Consider the following 20,635-nt stretch of genomic DNA (forward strand, 5'->3'; position numbering starts at 1 on the left):
TTAATTTTTAATGGAATTTTAAAATTCAAAAGTATTAAATGTTAGGTCATGGGATAATGCACAAAATAAAATAATAAAAGTAGTTTTCCATTATAATTTTTAATTAAAAAGTAATTTATTTATTTATTTATTTATTTATTTTATTAAAAAAATCATTTATTTTAAGGATTTTTTTTTATATATTTTTTTTAAAAAATAAACAAATTGATTTACTACTTTTCTAAGAATATTTGTCAATATTTTTTTTATTCATAATAACAATACTGATAATAAAGATATTAATTATTGATATCTTGTTTAAAAGGATATTAATAATAATAATATTAATATATCAAATTAATGGATAATTATTTACAAATAATTGTTCGTGAATCGTCGAAATTAGTCGAGGTTAAATGAAATCATATAAAGATTTTTGTTTAAATTTTGCCGAAAATTTACGGGTTGTCACATATATCCACAAAAATTATCAATAAAAGACTTTCTTTGGTGGTCGAGGATTAAATTAATCATTCGTGATCACATATAACCTCGTTAAATTCTCTTGTCTTTATCGTATTTGCTAGTTTCTTCGTATTCAACTATTTTATTTTATTGTAAGTGAGTTTGATAAACTAGGGTTATCAAGTCTTGTTAGGGCTCACGTGTTTTATCCCTAACATAGAGTAACATACATAATCGTATACATAAAACTATTTTCGTTTTTGCTCTTATGGTTTGTTCATGTTGGTGTATTTAGATGTTTATCTTTAGCGGGTTTTTTTTCTTCTTGGTGTCATTATTTAGTTAACTAGAGCATGTTTGTTTTTTTCTATTATGTGATGTTGTCTAAATTTATATAAGATATTGTAAAAAGATGCAATCGAATACAAGTAAACTTCAATCACAGGAGTTAAACTACTTTAATCAACCAAAATCCAAATATTCAACCGATTACAACTTCAGAAAACAAGAAATCTCTCAAAACAATAACAGATCAAATCACTCTTGCACTATACAAATGATCTGAATTTCAACCAATAACCTACACAGCAAGATGATGATGTAGAAGACAAATATGAGAAAACCCTAAAATGAGTATATCAAGAGAGAATGATCGAATGAGCCAACAACAGTAACCCTAACAAGAAGTTAGGGGTTTATATACCTAATCACTAATGAACGGATCAGATCTCCAAGTGGGCATAATCAGATCTCAAGCAGGCTTGTAAAGCCCAATAACAATAAATTAAGTTATAAGTTAAGCAGCAACCCAATAAGTCTTGTAGCCCAACAATTGAGTCCAGCAGCTTTCAGATATTAACATTCTAAGTTCTTGAACTTTATCAACTCTGCTACAAAATTTGAAAAATACTAGAACTACCACAAATGAGTATATATAATGTTTAAATTAGCATTCCAAACTAAACTTGTGTTCTGATTATATTTTTTAACAGATACCTGTGAGAATAAGTGATAGATAAATAATTATTGTTTGTTTTATGTGCTGAATAACCGTTCGAATAATTTAAAGTATCAAATTAGCCTCTACTGAGATAGTTATAAAAACAGTTACTAATAAATTATAAAAAATTATGATTAAAATATAATTCACATTTATTTAAATTCTTAGTATTAAGAAGCGTTTTATTTAATAAGTTTAAATTAAATATTCATTTACAACTTTTTATAAATAGTCTTTTACACTTCATATTTTGTGTAAGTATAGTAATAGTAATAATATTAAATATTAATATTAATATTAATATTAATATTAATATTAAATTAATAGTAATAGTATTCCTTAAAAAAAAAAAAAAAAAAAAAAAAACCGTTAATTACTACGGGTCTTCACCGCAAAGGTGAATATATTTCTCGTTTTTTTTCCCGGAAAAAACAAAAAGATAACAGGTTAGATTTTACTTAATTTTGTGTTTTTTTCTTTTTATTTTGTGAATGAAGAAATAAGGGATTGTTCTTCTTGATTTGCGCAACATATACGTCTACCAGCACAATTCAATCAGTGTTCTGTAATCACTAGTAGGTTTTTACAATAGCACCATCAATCAATGGTGGTCAGAAGAAAACCCCTGGTGCTTTCTTCAACCAAATCACTTCTCAGTTCCGTACTCAATTCATCCAGTAAACATCAATTAAATGAAATTAACGATTCTCCGGTTACCAAATACTCCGCCGGCATTGACGCCGCCACTGCACCGGCGACGGTGCAGTTGCTTGCAGGTATTCTTAGGTTTTCGGATGGTAATTTAGGGATTTCACAACAGAAGTTGATTTCTCTCGATGATGCTGCTTTGATCGGACTATCTACTTCACTTCTTAAAAGGCTATCTATTACCTCAGGTTCACTGGTAATGATCTTCAAACTTTTAAATTAGGGTTTAATCACTTAATTGTTTAGTACAACGAGATATTTTACATGCTTTTAGCAATCAATAATAACAGAGTACTATGAATGTTATCAACTAATGTAGTGTTAGTGCATTTTATTACCATAGAAACTTGAGCTTAGAAACCTTGCTATTAATGAAAGAAAGCAAGTATGGCTCTATTACGGGTAATTAGAGCGGTAAAGGAACCACACGTGCAACGAACAACTTAGTGGGATGTTCGTTGATGATCGTTTGTTTGAAAAAGAACGAACTTGAACATGGCGTTTTGTTAATTTAGATAAATGAACGAACACAAACATATGCTTTGTTCGTTTCTATACATTCATGAACTTTTGATAACAATTCACTAAGGTTCGCTTATGCTATAGGATTATATTGATATTAATTAAGTAATTTTGTGGATATAATTTGTTGATATATTTTGTGACTTTTTTTTGTTACTTTTTAACATTAGGTGATTGTGAAAAATGTGGATACCAACATACAAAGAATAAGCCAAGTTGTGGCACTTGATCCTCCCAATGTTAATGACGTAACATCATCTAACAACGAATCATTATCAGATGATTCTTCAAATGCAATGGTTGTATTTCCATCGATTAGTTTCCCACTTATTCATCAACACGCATCGTTGTCTGCAGAAGTTGCGTACGTTTCTCCTATTTTAGCATTTAATCTCGGGTTGCATACCTCATGCTTAAGGTTGCTTCTTCACCATGGAGAAGACAAATTGGCTTCTATGTTTGAAGTAAAAGGCGATAGTGAAGCTAATGGGGATGTAAATGAAGGATTATCTCTAAATTTAGATGTTGAACCTTTGACAAAATTGCCAAGGTATGCGTCACATTTAAGGGTATCGTTTGTGAAGATACCAGAATGTGGTATTTTTGGAAATCTTATAGGAAGTTCATCCATTGAAGCTCAAGATCGTCAAGAAAAGATTGATCTGGCGTTAAACGAGTACTTCACTATTGATAGATATCTTGCTAGAGGTGATGTTTTCAGTGTCAGCATCAACTGGAATTGTAAATCAGCCATGTGCATAGCTTGTACCCAAAAGAAGCAAAACTCAAGTGACACCAATCTGTACTTCAAGGTATTTACTTTTTACTGTTATGTGCATGGTTAAAATACCCAATACTAGAGGTACCAAAATATGTAATTCTTTCATATTTTTAGAAAGTGGTGTTTTTTTTTTTAAGTTTCCAATGTGTCAAATATGATTATGGAACTTGTATAATTTTAATAAAAGTAAGTCTTTAAATTAAAAAAAATTTCGAAGGTTTTATGCTATAAGAATACTATTGGCAACTACTAGTTTGTTATAATTTTTATTTGATATAATTTTTTATTTGACCTTCACAAGCTTTTACCTCTTGGAGTCTTCGGACATAATTACTGATTGGCTACTCGACTTGTGACTTGAGATCATAAATTTATACTTGTGAAGAGTCATAAGACACACACACACACACACATAGAATTAGACACCTATGAATAATAACATATCTTATATATTCCCGTTCTTCAAATATAATACTTGTTAGTACACGCTTGAATAAGAATGATTTGTGAGTCTATCAACTATGCTTAGAAATAAAACAACCAGAGTCAACCCATTCATGAGTAGATGGGCCGCTATTGTCATCTCTATCCAATACCATTTTATAAATGACCCGTTCATTTCCTTAGGTGGTTGCAGCAGAGCCAGCAGATGAACCCATTCTTAGAATCAATCGGTCTCAAACGGCCCTCGTGCTTGCTGCAAGTACTCCGTCTGCTGTTCCCCCAAATCTTTTACTTTCTTGCCCAAGAGGTTTTCCACCTTTACATCAAGACACTATAAAGACACTAGCCTCCATTATTACACCAACTTTATGCCCGTCAGCACTTTCATCAAAATTTAGAGTTGCTGTTCTATTGTTTGGTTTACCTGGTACGTTATGCTGTTGCCTTGGTACAATATTTTCTTAGCTATATATAGGATTTTTGGTTGTGTTATGTAGTTGACATGATTATGTTGTTAAAAGATGACATCCTAAAGCTATTGGCTACTTTGCAGGGTGTGGGAAAAGGACTGTAGTGAAACATGTTGCTAGTCAACTAGGGTTGCATGTGGTTGAGTACAGCTGTCACGATTTACTTGCATCCACTGAGAAGAAAACGTCTCTCATGTTGGCTCAATCTTTTAGTGCAGCTCGTAGGTATTTAATATTATTGTGATATAAAATATTGCTGACTTGTTAAGTTGTTATACTTAAATGGGGACTATTCGATTATTGCATTTGTATGTACATTATGTTAATTTATCCGGTCATGCCCAAACATACTCTCTGCATGGATATAAAGTAATGTTTTAGGCTTTTAGCATGTGTAGTTTGGTTGCTTCATATTTGTATACCTGATACGGTGTTATTGCAGATACTCGCCTACAATTCTTCTTCTTCGTCATTTTGATGCTTTTAGCAATTTGAGCTCTAATGATGGTTTAGCGAATGATCAAGCCGGTTTGAATTCTGAAGTTGCATCTGTCATCAGGGAATTTACCAAGCCATCTACCCCGAATGAAGATGATTATGAAGATGAATCAGAATCGGAGGTTGATTTTCAGGATAATGATTGTTGCCATTACAATATCTAACCATCAATGGGTTTGGTGGTTTATATTGTTATCACTACCCAAATTTAAGAATACTCAGCGTTTCACTTTTATTATGCAGTATACGAACAACGTGACTACTCATCCGGTGCTGCTTGTTGCAGCTGCTGATAATTCTGAAGGGTTGCCACCAACAATCAGACGTTGTTTTAGCCATGAATTGAAGATGGGGCCATTAACAGAGGAGCAAAGAGTTGATATGATATCCCAGTCACTTAAGTGTATACCAGAGCTGCTTCCAGATGTAAGTAATAACATTGTTATTCTCAAAAATTAAACTTTGAGTTGTGGGACATGAATATTGAACCTAATGAATAAAAAGTTGCTCGTTGCAGACGTCTATAGAGGATCTTGTAAAAGATATGGTTGGACAAACGTCTGGTTTCATGCCAAGGGATATTCGGGCCTTAATTGCTGATGCTAGTTCAACTTTGATCCCTATTAATGGTACCCGAATATCGGGTGAAAGCAGTTCACATGAATTAAACCCACCAAAGGATATCGATTCAACAAATGGCAAAGAATTCATGGAAAAAGCTTTGGAGAGATCAAAGAAACGGAATGCTTCGGCTCTGGGGACTCCTAAGGTGTGTACTAATGTGGTTATGTTTATTGTAGATCAATGTTTCTCTTTGGTTAAAATTTGGATCCCTAATATGTAGTGGCAGTCACAAAGTACTGAGCTTGTTTGTTGGATATAGGTTCCAAATGTCAAATGGGACGATGTAGGTGGACTGGAAGATGTGAAAAAATCTATTCTGGATACTGTTCAGGTAAGCTTTATGTAATAGACTAATAGTTGTCTACTGATCCTTTTGATTAAACAATAAAAGGAAAATGGATGGGTTGGGTTGGGTATAGGTTTTAATGGGTGGGATCCGTTCGGGTTGACTTAGAACACCTTTTTTCCAAAATATTTGTTATTTGTTTAATTAATAATTAGTGTTTGTCAAGTATGTCTACAAGATATGTTATTTTAATTTTTTGATTTTTTTCTTAAAGAATGCCTTATAGTTTGTGCGCTAAGAATATACATTTTGGGCGACTTTCGACCCATTTGACCCGTTTATGTTTTACCCAAATATATTATTGTACTTATAACTGGTATTGCATCTACAGCTCCCCCTTCTGCATAAGGATTTGTTTTCATCTGGGCTACGTAAACGCTCTGGTGTTCTTCTTTACGGTCCTCCTGGTACTGGGAAGGTATGTCATTGTCACGTTAATTTTTGTATTTTTTTTCTTAGCTTATTGTTTTGTCTCTTGTTTTTCCTAAGGTTCATTCGTGTATCATTGATTTTTTTTTTTTTTTTGGGTTTTCGTAGACGTTGTTGGCAAAAGCTGTTGCAACCGAATGTTCTCTCAATTTCCTAAGTGTTAAAGGGCCTGAATTGATCAACATGTACATAGGAGAGTCAGAGAAAAATGTGCGAGACATATTCCAGAAGGTAACTTGTTCTATACTTCATTACTTCTACTCAATCCATTTAACACATATTTTAAGAAATTATTGGTTAGCTAAAGGTTCAGAACATGACAATGAAGTTTTTTGCAGGCTCGAGCAGCCCGTCCATGTGTCATCTTCTTCGATGAACTCGATTCCCTTGCACCAGCCAGAGGTGCGTCTGGTGATTCTGGAGGAGTTATGGACCGTGTGGTTTCTCAGGTGACCCACTACACCATAAAAAATTGTACCCATCGTGTATCATAGTTTGTATATAAGGTGGAAAATTCGACCCATTATCTGGCTGACCCGTCCACTTTGCCACCCTCTTTGGTTAATTTTCTTTTTGTCTGTAATTGCTTATATTGCTTTGATGGTGTCAGATGCTTGCAGAGATTGATGGCCTGAGTGATTCTTCTCAAGTATGTTTTTCTTTTTCATAATAGTTACACCCCAGTTTATTTTTTTTATAAAGGTTCATATGTTATGCATTAATATCTTTCCGCACCACGTTCGTATAGGACTTATTCATAATAGGAGCAAGCAATAGACCAGATCTTATAGATGCAGCTCTTTTAAGGCCTGGTCGTTTCGATAAGCTACTTTATGTTGGTGTAGCTACAGATCCATCTTATAGAGAGAGGTTATATCTCTCTTCTAAACTATCCATTTAGTTATTTATTCCACTAATTTTGCAATGTGTGACTTGTAGTATACTTAAGCAATGGATTCATACAATGAAGATCAATTACTAACTGATAAACATGGAAATTGCCATCATAATCCATCATGCAATCTTCACAAAACTGAGGGAGTCAGTTCACTTGTTCTAGTAATAACAGTTTTCTTTTTCTTTTTAATATTTAGGGTTTTAAAAGCACTGACGCGTAAATTTAAGCTACACGAAGATGTGTCTCTTTATTCAATAGCAAAGAAATGTCCCCCGAATTTTACCGGTGCAGACATGTATGCCTTGTGTGCAGACGCGTGGTTTCATGCTGCAAAGCGCCAGGTAAGGCATATCAAGCTGTTATACCTTAAAGCTCTTTTTATCAAGTATATAGCTGAATTCGCTATTTTATTGTAGGTTTTAGCAGCCGATGCAGATCCAACTTGCATGAAGGATGAAATCGATTCTGTTGTTGTCGAATACGAGGATTTTGTGACTGTAAGTTTACCAACTAATTAATCACTGATCTAAACGATTTCATATTGCCATGTTGAGTTAGTTCATTGGTAATAACTAGAGGTGAATTTTTGACCCATTTACTTTTGAATGGGTCGGTTTGGGTGGCTTTCAATTTCCAATCGGTCAAATAAAACAATTACTCCTACAACAACAACAACAATACCCAATTCCACCAACGTGGAGTATGGGGAGGTTAGATGTAGACAGTCTTTCCTCTACTCTAAAGTAAAAAGAAGTCATTCCTCCACTCACGGATCCCGGAAAAACAATTACTCCTATATAAAATGAAAACTAAAATGTTTAAATAATTATTGTAATAAGTTACTCATATAATATCCTTAGTGGTTTATTTAACAAATCCAAATGGACACCAAGTTATTCTGGGTCAAACTTTATCTTACCCCCAAACCTCATCTTGCCACCCATTTTGGCTTATGATAACTGATCAATATCTCAGTTGCCTTTCAATAATAAAGAGCATCTTGTAAACATAACCAGTGCTATATATGTTTGGTAGTTATTAGTTATATTACAAGTGGGTAAACACATACACTTGATTTGAAATGTTCATATTCCACGGCATCCTGTCGTAGTTATACGATTGTTTTTGAAGTGGTTATAAAATTATGTTATTGGTATTACAGGTGTTGATAGACCTTTCTCCCTCACTATCTCTAGCAGAGCTCAAAAAGTATGAGTTGCTTCGAGATCAATTCGAAGGAACTTCTTCAAAATAAGAATCTTTATGCCACTGTAGAACTTTTTCTGTCTTGGCTTATCAAGTTTCGACACGGATTGATGTTGTAGAAGTCTTTAATTTTTCCTTTTTTGCATAATTGTAAAATATTTAAAGTAAAAAATAAAAAGTTGGGCTTTATAAAAATCAGTTACGATGTTATTGATAGATTGTAGATATGTATATATATGCAAGAAGGGACATGGGAGAAGATGATCCTGCAATCTCCCTTGTGGGGTATTATATTGTCAAGTTGCAGTTATTATAACATTTTTGGTGGTTATCATATTTTTAAAAGGATTAATGTCAAACTATTAATCATTATATTTGAGCATTTTATAGAATCTTTCTTCTGTAATACTATATATATTTACCTTCTATAGATAATAAACAAATTTTTAGAAGTATAATTTCAAAAATTGATGTTGAAGTAATCAATCAGAACTCACTATTTAATTAAAAAAAAAAATTAAAATTTAATATTATTATAATTTAAAGAAAATTTCTAACGACAACCCTAAGACCACTTGTAGCGGTTAGGGGCGTGGATTGGTGGAGTGGGTTGCTTTTTGCACTTTTTGATGAGTGGGAAGGGTGGGTTTTTTGTATGGAGTAGTGGTGGTGTAGGTTTTTAGTGTGGGTTATTAGTGGAATAATGATTGAATTTATCAAGCGAAGTAATCTTTCCTTCGGCCACACCGGTCATTTCGTCCAAAAATTCATCCACCCTTGAAGAAATCGAACTCTTACCACGGGAAGAGGCACCCGCGTCCTAAGCCGATTTTTTTGGGCTTTCTTTGCTTTATCACGTCCTATTGGACGTAGCATCGGCACGTCCCCAAACAACTCCGCCTCGAAATCTTGAGATAGATTTACCGGATCTCCTTGACTATCATCAGTACTCACGTACTCTTCTTGAACTCTTGCAACTTGATCCTTAGGTACATTCCACTTAGGATGTTCACTAACGAAAAAAACGTGTCCTTGTGAACAAAATGTTTTCCGGTTGTATTATAATATGATTGCAACGCGTTCTTGTAAACATCCTCATCATTTGCTCCACTACGCCAATTATCTTTAATATCATTATAGATTGGCAAAAACTCCGTACATGCCTTGTTCACATCGCGCCATTTTGAAGAAGCCGAATCCTCGTTGCGTACCCATCCATGTTTGTTATCATTGAACTTTTCCAAGACCGAGGCCCAAAAACTTTTTTGTTTTTGCCCCCGACCAACAATCGGATTCTCCGAAGCATCACAAAAACACTCCGCCAACCACAAAACCTCTTTTTGTGACCACGCCTTTTGTTTCCTCGAACCTTCTTCCATCACTGCTTTCCCTATATATTTATTAAAACATATTATTAATAATAATATATAATAATATTAATAACAGAGATATGATACGGTGTAATTTTAATAATATTAATAATAATTTACTAATAGTAATTATAATAACAGTGAGTATATGATGATGATATATGAATTGATAATAATAATAATAATAATAATAATAATAATAATAATAATAATAATAATAATAATAATAATAATAATAATATTAACAGTGAGTAATAATAATAATAATAATAATATTAACAGTGAGTAATAATAATAATAATCGGACCTTTATCCTTTTTCTTGTGTTTACGTCGTGCTTGTGATTTTGCGATTGATGCATTTGCGATTGTTGTTGTTGATACATTTGTTGTTGTTGGAAAATTGCCCAACTTTGTTGTTCTTGTAAGACCTGGATTCTGATTCTGCCCAGTCGCGCGTCGCGCGGGGTTATGGCGCGCCGCGCCATATGTCGCTGGCAGACCCCTTTTGTTATTTTAGAGTTTTTAAAAGGGCATTTCGGTCTTTTCGCGTTTGAGCCAGATTTGAGGACTTAACCTCCTCCACCCATTTCATTTATTCATTTCTTTTTCCTTTTCTTTTCATATTTCTCTCAAGAGCTCAAACACCCATTTGATTCAAAGGGATTTTTGGAAAGGAAGAAGCGGGTTTTGATCTTTGGCGTAGTAGACAAGTTTGTTCTCCTCGTTCTTAGCTACGCGGTGATACTAGTGGTAAGCTCTAACTCCGAATTTCGTTTTTGTGTTCATCATTCAAATTTGGGGCTTTTGACTGTATGATTCATAGATGGAACCCATTTAGTCGTTAATTGAAGATTAACACCAAGATTCGGGTTTATAAGTGTTAAAGGCGGGTTTTGGGTTGGTTAATGATTTAACCATGTTTAAGACTTGAGAATGGTGTATAATCACTAGTATTAGTGATTATTGATGTATTGGAGACCTTTAGGGTTCTTGTGGTTGACTAATTTTGACTAAGAGTCAAAGTTAGGGTTTGTTGATGATTATGACCCGAATGTCGATTTAATAAGGTTTATAAACTTAAAATGGATTAAGTTGAAGAATAAAACCGAGTTAAATATGTTTTGGTGTCAAAACTTGCTAATGGCGTGATATTGACTTCTTATGGGTCAAATTAGGGTTTAAGTGTCATTTTGGGCAAGATAGGTGTTTAACACCTATGAATGGGATTAATTGGCGTATTAGGACCATTCTCACTTGTGTTAGTGATTATTGGTTAATTTTGGGCGCGGTTTGTACTTGGAAGTGCATTTGGGTCGAAATTGCACTAAGTGTCAATTGGGTTGGTTTGTAAGTCAACCCTAATTGTGTTACTTGTTATGTGATAAATGGAATAGGTACATTCCATCGGCGATTGCGGATTTTGGTTTGGCATCCATCAAGACTTCAAGGTGAGTGTTAATATCCTATGTACATATGTATGTGTAGGATGGGTGCGGGTCGGGTGAAGTGGTTCTCGGTTATAGAGCTCACTTCATATATAGGTTGATTTGATGGAATTTTGTATGAGTCCAATTGGCACGGTTGTGCGTTTTGGTTGACCTCCTTTTGGCGAGGTGTACACTTTTGTGTACGTTATCACATGTATTGTGATGTGGATTTGGATAACCCCGATGTGGTGGATTTTATAATCCCGTGACCGTGGGTTTGTTATTGAAGAAGTGAATCGCGTGTAGTTCGGATTCACGATGACTCGTGTAGTTCGGTCATCTTATTGAGGTAGTAATCTCGTGTGGTTTCGGATTACTAAGGCTCGTGTAGTTCGGCCAACCTCGATGTTGTCTTGTTGAAGATAGTAATCTCGTGTGGTTTCGGATTACTAAGGCTCGTGTAGTTCGGCCAATCTTCATTGTGGTGTTTGGTATTTCGGTAATGGGTTAATGGGTTAACCTTATTCGTTTATATATTGTTATATATATATTGTTGTATTGTCGTGATGTAGCTAACCCTTCGGGTGTAGCTTCTTGGCGTTGTTCACATCGTCGTTGGTGAACTTATGTTTGTTGATGCATATTTCGCTTGTTGCTTAGTGATCGTACGGTATGCTTAGATTAGCTTGCCTTTATGCTTGGATGCTTCGGTATGCGGTATTTGATATTTGTGTGGTGTGTCCATTTTATACATATATATGTATGTAGTACGTTATCACTCACTAAGCGTTAGCTTACCCTGTCGTTGTTGACTTTTTTTTATAGATTTGCATGGATGCGGTGGCTCGGGTAAGCGGAGACTAGTAGACTTGCGTAGTTGCTTTAGAAGGCTCGCTTTTGGATTGATTAGGATTGGGTAGCGTATCCCCAATCGTCATGCTCGGCTTTATTTTGTATTAAAAGTCTTGTGGTCGAAAACTTGTATTTGGTACTTTAAGGGGTAATTTGGGCATATGTGGGCCCGGTGTCGTAAAACCCTTTTTATTAATGGAACGTGTTAGTTTTACATATTTGAACATGTGGTTAAAAGCGTTTTGTCTAATTTCATCGGGAAGTGGCCAAACATTTTCGCGTATTTAACTTTTTGGGACAGCAGCCTGTCCAGGCCATTCTGCGCGCCGCACGAAGGCCTGGCGCGCCGCGCCACCAGCTGATCAATGAAAGTTTTTTTTTTATTTTGGTATTTTAAGCGGGTTGTTCGTGGTTTGGTTTGGGTTGTTACAGTTCTAAAGTAAGAGGAGGTAAAAGTTGATTCCACCCGAATAAATTCTGACTTACGTTGCCAAAATTTTGAGGACTAGGCGTATGGATTTGTTGAGATGATAACATGGGTGAATTTGCTCTACCGAACACCAAAGATTTTGTAAATTACCGGATTGATTTAGTGGTGTTTCGGGATCTCATTATCATTTTGTTGGGTGAATGGAGCGTTTGGAGTAGACATTTTTTTAGAGTTTTTGAGATGAAGAAGAGTGTTTTAGAAGTGGTTTGAAATGAAGATGGTATAAAATTAAAATAGATGGTATAGATATATATAAATTAAATAAAAAATTTTTTTTATTAATGTTCAAACGGTCAAAATGGGCCAACCAACCACAAATCGCCACATGTTACTCCTGCCCGTTGCAAAATTCGTGAGGTTCTCAGACACGCCTCATTTTTTTAAAAACTGCCGCCCCACTACAAGACCTAGGGGCGTGGGATTGGTGCCACATTGGAACTCACGGGCTTGAGATATAGCCGATACAAGTAGTCTAAGGGTTGTTTTTAAGAAATAAAAATATGGTTAAGTTGTTTGTACATTAGCACTAGTCAACTCTTTTATGAAAATAACCTCTCTTTACTACTCTAATTTTTTTTTTTTTTAACGGCGATTTTTTTGGTATCAGTAGATCATTTCTTTCAACGACCCTTATCATTTGCACGTAACACACACGTTAGGGCGGAAACCCGAACCCGATCGACGGTACCTGGGAACACATCCATTCGGGCAGTGGTTCCGGGTAGGGGTCCGTGAACGAATCCGGTAAAACCTTCCTATAGGGTCAATATATACCACCATTATTGGTGTTCAATTGGTTTAAAGAAAATCATGTCATCCCTAAGGATCGAACCCATGACCTCTCCCTATCCCATGACACAAAGTACATGGGGAAAACCGTTGGGCTATGCCCGCAAGTTCCTTTACTACTCTAATTTACAATCACTTTGTGCATGAATTTATTTTTAATGACAACCCTAAGGTTGTCATTAGAAAAGTTCTAATTTAAATATTCTAAATTTCATCCTTAACATAATAGAATTTGGTATAAAAGCTCTAGCAAGTAATATATTCAATTTATATTTTTTTTAAATAACATAGCCTAATTAACTAAAAAAAGCTAATGTGAACGGATTTAAAAATCAATCATGAACAATTGTCAAAACGTCATTACCTATGATCAAAACGATCCCGCATGGGCGTGTGTTAATATAAAGAGTAATAATGAAATTTATATATAGTATAATAATAATAATAATAATAATAATAATAATAATAATAATAATAATAATAATAATAATAATAATAATAATAAGAAGAAGAAGAAGAAGAAGAAGAAGAAGAAGAAGAATAATAATAATAATAATAATAATAATAATAATAATAATAATAATAATAATAATAATAATAATAATAATAATAATAATAATAATAATAATAATAATAATAATAATAATAATAATAATAATAATAATGTAATTAATGTATGAAGTAATACTATAAGAAAAAAAAAATACACTAGTCAGCTACATTCGGCTTCATGCATGTGGTTTGTTGTCCAACAAGTTGGTCTTTATAGCTATCCTTATTAATCTTATCATTCTAGCCTTAATATTTCAATAAATTAGACCTGTTTGGTTTTTTTTTTATTTTTCTTCGAAAAGTAAAAACTATATAACCAACTTTTTTTCTCGAAAAGAGAAAAAGTGAAACAAAATACAAAAGACTAACGCGGAGAGGACTAGAAAACAGTAAATTAACTGAGCTAAAGCTACTAAAACCGAGCATCGCCGAGAGTCAAAAAACACCACGACAACCATAATGCCACTAGGAAAAAGCTCGAGAATAACAAACAAACTAACATCAGATAAACTTACTAACTAACAAAACAAATCTAATCCCCACTAACCGATGTCCTTATAGCCGGTGATGTTGTTGTCGACGTCAATGCCCGTACAAGACTGAGGTATAGTGTCGTTACCGAAGAAGGCTCTTTCGTGCTAGGCACTTAGGTCTTCTCCCTTTACTCCAAGAGCCGAAACAACCTTTATTCCTTCAACATCAGTTTTATGGTAGTGATCTAAGGTATTTGGCCCCAAAAAGGGAATTCGGTTTTAAATCCTTGGGAAATGGTGTTGACACCAATAAGGCGTCGATGAGGTCCATTTATCACGTTCAACAAATGGTGGTAAGGATGTTTTTGTCGGCTAGTGGGGTTTATTTTGTCTATTTGTTAGAAGTTGTCTTTGTCGTGTTTATGTTTGTAGCGTCGTTTATTTTATTTGTTGTGTTTGTATCGTTTGTTTATGGCGTGAGTTTGGTTTAGTTAGCTTTAGTTCGGGTTTTCGTCGTTAGACTTTTTCGAGACCTGTCCCTGTTTATCTTGTTGTATCTCATTTTCTTTGCCTTTTCTCGAGAGAAAGAAGTTGTTATAAAGTTTTCGTTTCTTTGCCAAAATAATAATAATAATAATAATAATAATAATAATAATAATAATAATAATAATAATAATAATAATTAATATTAATATTAATATTAATATTATTATTATTATTATTATTATTATTATTATTATTATTATTATTATTATTATTATTATTAAAAATTTAATGCAATAAAAAAGTGAAGGAAAATGTATAAATTTAATGAAATACTATATATAACTGAGAGTAATTATGATGATATTTTTATATTTATATATAAAATGATTTAAACATTTCGAGTGAAATTGGTTCATCCATGGATTACAACTTGTCATCCATATCCAAACGAATAAACATCATATCTATATTCATATCCATATCCAATATTCTCCATTTAGATCATCCATATTCGCTTTAAGCGAATTGACTTGGATTGATGTCCATCAGATTGGATTGGACGTTAATTGCCAACCTTAGTGGTGATTATCTTCATAAAATAAGTGGTTAATTTTAATGTACAAACAAATTAAACATATTTTAATTTTTTTAATGACAATAAAGTTGTCATTAGAAAACTTCTATTATATATATAATTAATAAATTCTAAATGTCTTAGACATATTTTTGGAGTCACTATTATCTATCTATCTATCTTACATTATATAGCGTGTGCAGTTATGCTGACATGTCATCACCTGGTAAATTCTGTCACGTGTCACTATCTCTTTTAATTTAATATTTTTATTATTATTACTTATTATTAATTTTACAAATAAAATAGATTAGATGGAAGTTTAGATTATTATTATATTATTGTTATTATGTTATTATTACTATTATTTATTATTATATTTACTTATAAAATAGATTAATTATGATGGAATTCTCGATTATTTATTATTATTATTATTATTATTATTATTATTATTATTATTATTATTATTATTATTATTATTATTTAATTTTACGGATAAAATAGATGATGAAATTTTAGATTGAATTTTATATTATTATTATATTATTGTTATTATTATATTATTATTATATTATTATTTATATTAATATTATTAACCATCATATTTATATTAATATTATTTTGTGCAAATCTCACCTATGTCACCACCATTTTAAATTGGTCACATATCGAATAATTTACCATATTTTTTTTAAAAATAAACTTTCTTTTTAACATACAAAATGAAAACTTATAGATGAGTTATTGTATTTTTTTATTTTTTTATTTTATTTTTTACAACTTAACCATCAATTTATGTTTATGGAACATAAGTATTGATGACAAATGGGATGTTTGAATTAGGTCGAATCTTACAATTTTTAAATGTTGGTTATGACAGTCAGGTTCACAGTAAACACTTTGTGCCCAATGGACGGGATCGTAAAACTTGTTGTCTTTATCTACAACGAATTCTACCATATTATGTAATTCTGCTATTGTTATATATTAAACAGTTACGTAAAAAGTATATTTACAATGTCCGTTCAATGAACGAGATCATAAAACTAGTATAGTAATATAACCATGACCATGATCATGACCATGACCACTAGACACTTTATATGATTTTTTTGACAAATCCCAAAACCTAGTGTCTAAATAAATATCAAAATCAGTTGCTATAAATACCAAGAGAATCATTGTTTGTTAGACTAGTTGTAGTGTGGTTGGTGGTGTGGGTTGCTTTTTGCACTTTTTTATGACTAGGACGTGTGAGTTTTTTGTCTGGAGTAGTGGTGATGTTGGTTTTTTGGTGTGGGCTGTTAGTGGAATGCTGATGTGACATTTTTTTTTTATTTTTTTGTGTTTTATTCATTTGTTTTATATTATTTTAATAAATGAATTATATAATAATTTTAAAGTGTCAAACGGCTATATTTTTAAACCTAACGGATATTTGTTTTTTCAAAAAAACGGCTAATTTTCCCCTATATAAACAACCACTCTTCTCAAATCATAACACACACTTCATCTCTTCTAAAACTCTCAAATAATAAAACACACAGTTCAAAATGAGTCCGTTGAATCTTTGCGTAAAAGTTCATTACGGAGATGAATTTGATCGAGAATTGATGAATTATACCCTGTACGAAACACGCGATTATTTCATGGATGTGCGTCAGTGTCCTGATTATTTGAAGCTGCTTGAGTTGCTCCAGCAAGACATACCTTATGTGTTCAAACAAGTATGGTTTTTCAAAAAACCCAACGGTCCTGCCTCGCTACTTAAAGAAGATCACGATTGGTTTGGTGTGATTGGGCGAGCCTTGTTACGTAATCCACCAATTACGCTTTACACCGAATTTAGGGATGAAAGCTACGCCATTGATGAAAGTGAAGATGAAGTTGTACCTGAATCTCAGCCGTGGCAGCAATACGATATTCGTGATTACTAAGATTGATGAAGGTGTTTGTTGAAGATAGCCGTTAGGATTTAATGATGTCGTTTTAGGAACTAAGTTGTTTTTTTATATTTAGGAATTAATGTGATCGTTTTAGAAATTAATACAATAAACGGCTATATTTTATGGAATACCAATAAATAGATATAAGTAAACATGAAGTACATTAATTTAAATTACTAAAAAAATTACATAATATTAAATTTCCTAAACGAAACTAGAAAATACATAACAAATTACACATCATTAGCACTACGAAAGTAAGGTGATAAGTTCCAAACGTGCTCGATTAAATCTGCTGTCAACATATTGTGAACTTGCCTATCTCTGATTTCCTTAACCATAGCATATCGATCCATCATATTCCTTTCTAATTGTCGTGGTTGGTTACTTGGGTGACCAATCATTCTTTCTTCTCTGCGTCCAATCACAAAGTCGTTATTTTCTTGAATCATGTTATGTAATGCAACACAAGCGTACATATGTCTTCTAATTTTATTGAAGTCCAAAGATCTAGCCGGAGTTTTGAACATTGTAAATCTACCCTGTAATACTCTAAATGCACGCTCAATATCTTTTCTTACACTTTCTTGAAACCGTTTAAATTTTTTTCGCGGTTCGTCAGTTGGAGCATGGGGCGCTTTGACCAACATATCCCAATCAGGGTATATACCATCACCTAGGTAATACCCTCTCTCGTAGTTACGCCAGTTTACATCAAATGGTGAAAGTAGAGCAGTGCCATCCTTTATAGTGTTGAACAAAGAATAATTTAAAATGTTAATGTATGTTGAGTCCCCAAAGTAATTAAGGATTTAATTATGACAAAACTGTAATTTATTTACACTAAAATATTATGTGCATCCAACACAAGTTTGTTTATGTATAGACACCAAATATTGCTATGTCAAGTGTATAGTATGCTGCCTAGTCTACCAGCACAAGGTAGAGTGTATTCTTCGAATCAGCACAGGATGAGTACCCAGCAATTTAAGAATATCAAGTGTCTCAGCATAAGAAGAACCAATATACTTGGTAAGCATCATACAACACAAGACAGCCATGCTCCATTACAATCATGGTGGTTTCCTGAGTGGTCTACATCAATCGTACTATTCAACAGAAGACGAAGACAAAGTTGAACAGAAAAGGACACGCGTCGGCGGCTGACAAGTGGCCTTACAAGACCACATAGGAATGCAGAAGTTTAACGCATGTGCAGACATGTGTTATACTTTGTCAACGCCTAGGGAACACAACATTCTATTTGTTTAAACAAATAGTGGTGCCAAACCGAATTGGGGTGTTCCTGCAAATAGCTACCAAAGAGGAAAGAGGAGAGCACGCTCTCTGATACAGTTGTCCCCACAAGTACAGATATCCTATGTACCAATGGACAATAGAACAATTACACGGTTAATAGGACTGCTATACATTGTTGTATCCACTATTGTAACAACTGGTGGTGTGGGTTTTATTATTTAGAGTCCAAAACGTGTAATAGCTTTAAGTTTATCCTCATAGCTATAATCTAGGTAAATCTGTATCAACCAACTATCATTCCGCTAAGGATAGTTGTAATTCTTTGTGATTTAATCAATAAAGAATAAACCGTTGAAAATTACATTTGACTCTATTTAATTTACATGCTTGAATACAAAATTGTGTTTAACTGTTAAATTAATTAAAAGAAATTATATTCACACACCCCCCATCCCCCCCTCTACAATACTCCTGTTGTTTATCAAAGGACCAACAACTGGTATCAGAGCTTCAGTCTTGATAATTTAATATCTTGGATATGAATTCTCACATGGCTGCAATACTTGCATACTTAAATACAGCTTACCTTGAAAATGGCTCATCCAATAGACCACCCAAGTTTGATGAAGGGGAATATGAAATTTGGAAGGCAAGGTTCATGCTCTATCTTGAGTCTATTGACCCACTCATGCCTGGTATTGCCACAGATGGTCCATATGTCCCAACTGAGACTATAGCAAGTGTTCCAGCTACTGCAGATGCTCCCGCTATCCCTGGTAGAGAGGTTGTTCTCCCTCCATCTGAATGGGATGCTGAGGACAAACGTCGTGTTGGAATTAACCCTAAAATCAGAACAATTCTAGCTATAACACTGCCCAACACACTGTTTAAACTGATTAAGGGAAAGCTAAATGCTAAGCTTATGTTAGACTATCTAGATGTTACCTGTGAGGGCTTGGGTTGTAACGACCCGGATTTTTCCGCTAATATATATAAGATTAATATTTACATAATTAAGGTTTCCAACATGTTAGGCAATCAAATTTATTAAGACTTATCTATTTGAAATGAATTTCATACAAACATTTGGCCACCCAGGTTGTCTGACGATTCATGAACGTCATAACGTGTAATAATTATTTAATGGAATATATATATATATATATAGATATATATATTTATGAATTGTTAAAATGATATTTAAGTATCTCATCAAGTATATTAACAATTGGTTATATATATAAAATGAGACTACTAACTTAAAGACTTCGAAATAATATACATATATGTAACGTTTTTCGAAGTCTTAAACCCTAATTTAAACTAAATGTATATGTATTGTATTAAGATGTATTAATACACTTTTGAAAGACTTAAATACATATATCAATATACTTATACTAAACAAAGATAGCTATACTCATAATCTCATTCAATTCTATCAAGAATTCTACTCGTATTCATTCGGTATTTATACCCGTATCATACCCAGCTTCTAAATGTATTTACTATTGGTATATACATACCAAATCATTGATCTTAGCCACCCTCAATCAGTTAGGATACATATGGAACTAACTCATTTAACTTCTTGTATGACTAAAATGCAAGAAACAAAAACTAATCCATCATATATCTATATCTATATCTAAATGTATCTATCTATATATCTATATACATTTCATCTCATTTTAATCACCTACTTCATTACTCCTAACCACATACTACTCAAGAACATTTCTAATTCAGTAACCTTCCATTATATATCTCCTAAACCACTTCAAGAACAAGCTTAAAACATCATAACAAGAATCATTCAAGAACATATCAAGATAACCTTCCAACTTGAAGAAGTTTACTTCCAATCTTTCAAGCCAACTCAACAACTCTTTAGGATCACTAATTATACTTTATTTCCAGTATCTTTTCATCTTATAATCAAGGTAAGAATCATATATAAGCTTTAGTTCAATTCATATACTTATAACTATCTTATTTCAAGATAGAAATTCTTATTCGAACTTTTGTTCATTTCATGATT

The 20,635-nt window shown here is 33.0% G+C and overlaps 2 protein-coding genes across 4 annotated transcripts; one reads left to right on the plus strand and one right to left on the minus strand.

Annotated features, from left to right (window-relative positions):
* The first annotated feature begins 1,943 nt into the window (after positions 1–1,943).
* Positions 1,944–8,764, plus strand: LOC139851905 (peroxisomal ATPase PEX6). 3 transcript variants are annotated; one of them, XM_071841103.1, is made up of 16 exons: positions 1,944–2,348; positions 2,845–3,486; positions 4,083–4,326; positions 4,453–4,594; positions 4,812–4,989; positions 5,111–5,293; positions 5,385–5,636; positions 5,751–5,822; positions 6,169–6,255; positions 6,375–6,497; positions 6,605–6,715; positions 6,877–6,915; positions 7,015–7,136; positions 7,361–7,505; positions 7,581–7,661; positions 8,327–8,764. In XM_071841103.1, the coding sequence occupies exons 1-16, from the start codon at positions 2,049–2,051 to the stop codon at positions 8,417–8,419; spliced, it is 2,814 nt and encodes a 937-aa protein (XP_071697204.1). In that variant the 5' UTR covers positions 1,944–2,048; the 3' UTR covers positions 8,420–8,764. The 3 variants fall into 3 exon arrangements, with proteins under 3 accessions (XP_071697204.1, XP_071697205.1, XP_071697206.1); XM_071841104.1 differs by having other exon boundaries at positions 4,857–4,989; XM_071841105.1 differs by lacking the exons at positions 7,581–7,661; positions 8,327–8,764 and having other exon boundaries at positions 7,206–7,394.
* Positions 8,765–17,567: 8,803 nt separating this feature from the next.
* Positions 17,568–20,354, minus strand: LOC139854188 (uncharacterized). Its single transcript, XM_071843508.1, has 3 exons — positions 20,348–20,354; positions 19,297–19,436; positions 17,568–18,077 (listed from the first exon to the last, which is right to left on the minus strand). Exons 1-3 carry the CDS (start codon positions 20,352–20,354, stop codon positions 17,568–17,570), a joined length of 657 nt encoding a protein of 218 aa, XP_071699609.1.
* Positions 20,355–20,635: the final 281 nt, after the last annotated feature.

The sequence above is a fragment of the Rutidosis leptorrhynchoides genome, chromosome 6, assembly GCF_046630445.1.
Source record: "Rutidosis leptorrhynchoides isolate AG116_Rl617_1_P2 chromosome 6, CSIRO_AGI_Rlap_v1, whole genome shotgun sequence".
Taxonomy (NCBI): domain Eukaryota; kingdom Viridiplantae; phylum Streptophyta; class Magnoliopsida; order Asterales; family Asteraceae; genus Rutidosis; species Rutidosis leptorrhynchoides.